The sequence below is a fragment of the Trichechus manatus genome, unplaced genomic scaffold (assembly GCF_000243295.1).
Source record: "Trichechus manatus latirostris isolate Lorelei unplaced genomic scaffold, TriManLat1.0 scaffold00031, whole genome shotgun sequence".
NCBI lineage: Eukaryota > Metazoa > Chordata > Mammalia > Sirenia > Trichechidae > Trichechus > Trichechus manatus.
The window spans coordinates 14316957-14321689 of NW_004443967.1; the positions used below are offsets into that span (position 1 = coordinate 14316957).

General features: G+C 46.9%; 1 protein-coding gene across 1 annotated transcript in view; it reads left to right on the forward strand.

Moving 5' to 3' along the window:
- The window catches only part of LHPP (phospholysine phosphohistidine inorganic pyrophosphate phosphatase), a 140581-nt gene that overhangs the window by 46539 nt on the left and 89309 nt on the right, over positions 1 to 4733 (forward strand). Inside the window, exon 6 of the mRNA XM_004374970.1 lies at positions 4169 to 4260. Coding sequence (XP_004375027.1) covers positions 4169 to 4260 — 92 coding nt within the window. The remainder of the gene's footprint in view (positions 1 to 4168; positions 4261 to 4733) is intronic.

Sequence of the window (4733 nt, forward strand, 5' to 3'; positions counted from 1 at the left end):
CAGACCCCACCCCACCTAACCCAGGCCCCACCCCACCTAGCCCAGGCCACGCCCCTCCTAGCCTAGGCCCCACCCCACCCAGGCCAGGGCCCGCCCCCCCAGCTCAGGCTTAATGAGGCAGCAATACAGGCCAGAGCTCACCCGACCTAGTCCAGGCCCCACCCAACCCAGGCCGGGCCCCGCCCCCACTTAGCCCAGGCACCACCCCCCCAGCTGTGTCAGCTCTGTGACAACTTGCTCACTTTCTAACAGGAACAGGCCCAGTTGCTGTGACACAGTGTGCACTTCCAGCACCGAGCACCAAGGCGGCCGGGAGCGGTAGCTCCTCCTTTCTCACAGCCCTGGAGCGTTTCAAGATTTGGCTCAAGATGCAGCTACTGCAGCTGCCTGTCGGAGACCCATGGAGGTCTTTGGGAATTCCAGCTCTGGAGTTGTCTTTGGTGCCTTTAAACGAGTTTTTCCTCAGTTCTTTTCTCCCTAAAGCCTTTTAGTTTTTGTTTTTCTCCTCAAAGCACTGAAGTACTTTTTTATCTGATTATGAAGCAGTTTATGCTCATTTAAAGGAGACAGGAACAATTCAGGAAAGTGCAAGAAAATGAGAAGCATTATCATTCCACTAGCCTAGAAAACACAGGCTCACGCTTAACCTTTCTAATGTTTTTCTGTGTCTATATATACATTTTTTTCATACAAAATTGGGATAAACCTGTATCTGCTATTTGAAACCTGTTTTTTAGCCTATTGGGAACGATTTCTTTTGTGCTTAAATATTCTTTTACAAAGTAATTTTCATGGCTGCATAACCTTCCTTCAGATGGACACCACATGTTCGTTGCCCTTCCCCTGTTGTTGAACCTGCTTCGGCTTCCTCCTTGTACATTACTTTAGTGAACACCCTTTTTGTGCATTCCTGATTATTAGTCTTAGAAAACCTAGACTTAGAGCTCTAGTGGTGTCATTGTCAGGGTTTGATACACATTGCTGATTTATATTTCAGGAAGATTGTATCAAGTCACCTTCCTCACCAGATTGTATCAATTCACTTTCCCCAGGAGCTGCATATATATTTTTAAAAAACCATTATACCTCTGAGTCCATTCAGACTCATAGCCAACACGTGTTACAGAGTAGAACTGCTCCATAGAGTTTTCTTGGCTGTAATTTTTACAGAAGCAGATTGCCAGGCCTTTCTTTCATGGCACCACTGGGTGGGTGGGTTCGAACTGCCAGCCTTTCGGTTAGTAGTGGAGTGCAAACCTTTTGCACCCCACAGGGAACTTAGGAGTGCTAATTTCCTCACATCCTTACCAACACTGTTATTCTTACTTTTAAACAACAGTGGTCTTCAGGTTTTCTGTGTTGGTGCTGTTCCTTACAGATGTGTCAGACCGTGGGGGAATTACTTAGCAATGAGACAACTCCAGGTTTCTGAGGAAGCCTGGGTCTTTGGAGCCTGGAGGCCGGAGGTTCTGGCTCACCCTGGTGTTAGATGCCCCCCATGCCGCTGTGTGGGGCGTGTGCTCCTCTGGGCTAACGGCAGAGGCTGAGCTCTCTCCTCCCTGCCCACCAGCCCTCCTGATGGCTGCTCTCTGATGGGGAGAAGGGCTTCTCCTGGCAGAGCCCTGGGGTAATGAAAACAGCGGGTGAAAACTTGAGCTTCATGGGAAGCTCTTTGGCCCTGGAAGTTTGCGCACCAAAACATCACCACCACGGTTCTTTACCCAGCACCAAGGATGGCGGAGAGGAGACCCTAGTAGGTGGGCAAGTATTTAAGAAGGATGAGCAAGTCCCCAGTTTGAACCCCAGACCAGAAAACCTGCCTTGGCGACTGCGGTGCCTCTGTCTGTGGGGCCTAGCATTGCCGTCTGGTGTCCCTGTCCCCCTGCCCACACTGCAGTCAGAAAGGAAGTGAAACCCGGGCCTGACAGGTAGAGTTTTTTTATTTCCCCCGACAGCGCACCTCTTGACCTCTATCTTCTTGCCAATGATTTTTTAAATCCTAAATGATTTGGCAATAATTGCTCCTCCTGGCATGATCATTGCCCTTCACCGATAGTAAATCTGTGAAGTCCCCAGGGTCCTTTGAGCATTTTGGTATGCAGAGCCCACAAGCTGGCCCAGACAGGCATCACTGCCTCAGGCAGCTGCATGCCCCCGCTCCTCCGGAGAGTCCCTGTTCCCCAGCCTCCTGGCCTGCTCCCGCAGCCCAGTCTCCACCCTCACATGCAGCTTCTTGGGGCTCTGCCTGGATTGGGACATGGGTTTATCGTGTAGAATCATGTTCCTTGGATGAGTTTTTCCTCCAAGGCACCAGATTCCCTGGTTACATCTCCATGGGCGACATCAACACATGTCCTAGCCCAGTACGTCGTGGGAGGGAAAGAATCTCGGCTGCCATGCGTGCGTGCGTGCGTGCGTGTGTGCGTGTCTAAGTTTATTTTCCCCAGAAGCATGGAAGGTGCCAAGCATGACATGAAATAATCAGTTGTTGTTGTTGTGTGCCGTTGAGTCGATTCAGACTCATAACAACCCTGTAAGACAGAGTAGAATTGCTCTATCAGTTTCCTAGGCTGTAATGTTTACAGGAGCAGATTGCCAGGTCTTTCTCCTGCTGAGTGGCCAGTGGGTTCAAACCACTGACCTTTTGGTTAGCAGCTGAGTGCTTAACCATTGCACCACCAGGGCTCTTTGTAATAGTTGGAAAACCTATTATATTTATAGGAAACCTTTTAGTAAGGCGGCCCCTGCAGTCTCTGGCAGCAGTGAAGACCAAAACCAAACCCATGGCCATTGAGTCGATTCCAACTCATGCTGACCCCATGGGTTATAGAGTAGAACTGCTCCATAGGGTTTTATTAGCTGCAATCTTTATGGAAGTAGATTGCCAGGCCTTTCTTCCACTGTACTGCTGGATGTGTTTGAACCACCAACCTTTAGATTAGCAGTTGAGCTTAAACCATTGAGGCCCTAAGTAGGGAACACTGTAACTGTTTATAAGTGGCCTAATGGTGTCAGGACAACCCCTTGGGAAGGTCTAAGTACGATCTAATACCGAGAGTTTAGGGCCTGCACAGCTGCCTGAGGTCAAGCTGCTTAGCTGCCCCTCTAGCCCTCTGCTTCCAGGTGGGCCTTGTGAGTCACCTAGGTAACACTGGGTTTGCATGCACCTTTGGATTCACCTGTATGTGCTGCTGACTCTGGTACTGATGTTGTTTCAGGAAACATCTTGCCACTGGCTATTTCTTCTTGGGTGGTTTGATGATTTCTAGTTTGACAGACACAAAAAATTCAATTCATTTGGATTTGGCGGTTTCCTCAACATCCGTCATTCTAGAAAAAATAAATTTATTTTTGTCTTTTACCATATCTGTGTTTGTGCCACTTGCACTATTATTTACTTAATGTTTCTTTAAATTGACTCAGTTTTTATAAATGCATTTTAAAAGGAGGTTTTGATCATGATTATAAATGGAAAACTAGAATCATTCACTCACCATAGATTACTCTAAAAATAAATACAGAACTATTACATTAAAAAATGTATGTCCTTTTTCTACCAAAAATCAAATAGCGTATTACTAGTATGGGTATCACACTTTGGGAAACATGGGATTAGATGGGGGAAAGATCAGAGAAAGTTAGTGAAAGTACAAAGTATAGAATATTCGCTAGAAAGACATGCAGTTGTATTTCAAGTACCTTTTGTGTCTTCGTATTGAAAGCAAAGCCTTTTAAACTGCAGGCTGCAAAGATGTGCCAGCAAGTTACCTAGTTTTCACAGAACCAAGGGTTGGGATTTAGATAACTTGGCTACAGCGTATTTAGCATCACGTTGAGGTCGGCTGTGTTCAGGCAGAGGCCCCCCCACCTCAGCATCTCCACGCGTCCTTGTGGCGCCAAGTCACTTTGACATCTGCTGATTGATTTCAAATTGCTCAAATACATACGGTTCAGAGCCGCGGCCCATGGGGGCGGCAGCATGAGATATATTCAAGGTGGGCTGACTTTTAATCAGTACGGTGACAATATTATCTTGTTTAATTTGTATGATGGTGGTTTGATGGTTTAAACGTCAAATCGGGCGGTTTAGTATGTCAAAAAAGATGAAGGCGCACAGGAATAAAATTCTCCAGACATCACTTCTGAGTGTATTTCACTGCCCTGACAGGCCATCATGATCGGAGACGACATCGTGTGCGACGTCGGCGGGGCCCAGCGGTGCGGGATGCAGGCGCTGCAGGTGCGGACCGGAAAGTTCAGGTCAGTGCTGCGCAGGCGGGCGTGGTTGCCTGCCTTCCCCCGCTGGTCCCTAGGGGCAAGCAGGCTTTTGTTTTTGTTTTCCAGAATAAAGGTGGTTATTCTCCCCAAACATCAGAGCACTATGTGGACATTTGCTGTCTTTTATGTAACTGTCTTCTAAGGACGAGTCTGGCTGACCTTTTGTAGAGAGGGGAAGGAAAAGCAGCTTTTTAAACATCTTTTTTGAGACATCTTTTCATGTGCTTGTTGCCTATTTATGCATCTTCTTCGGAGAAATTTTTGTTCAAGTCCTCTGCCCATATTTTAACTGGGTTGTTTGTCTTTTGTTGTTGAGTTGTAAGAGAATTTTATATATTCCGAACACCCTTTTCAGGCCTTATGGGGTATATGATCTGCAGATATTCTCCCCATTCTCTAGGTGTCTTTTCATTTTCTTGATAAAGTCCTTTGATGCACAAAAGCTTTTAATAATG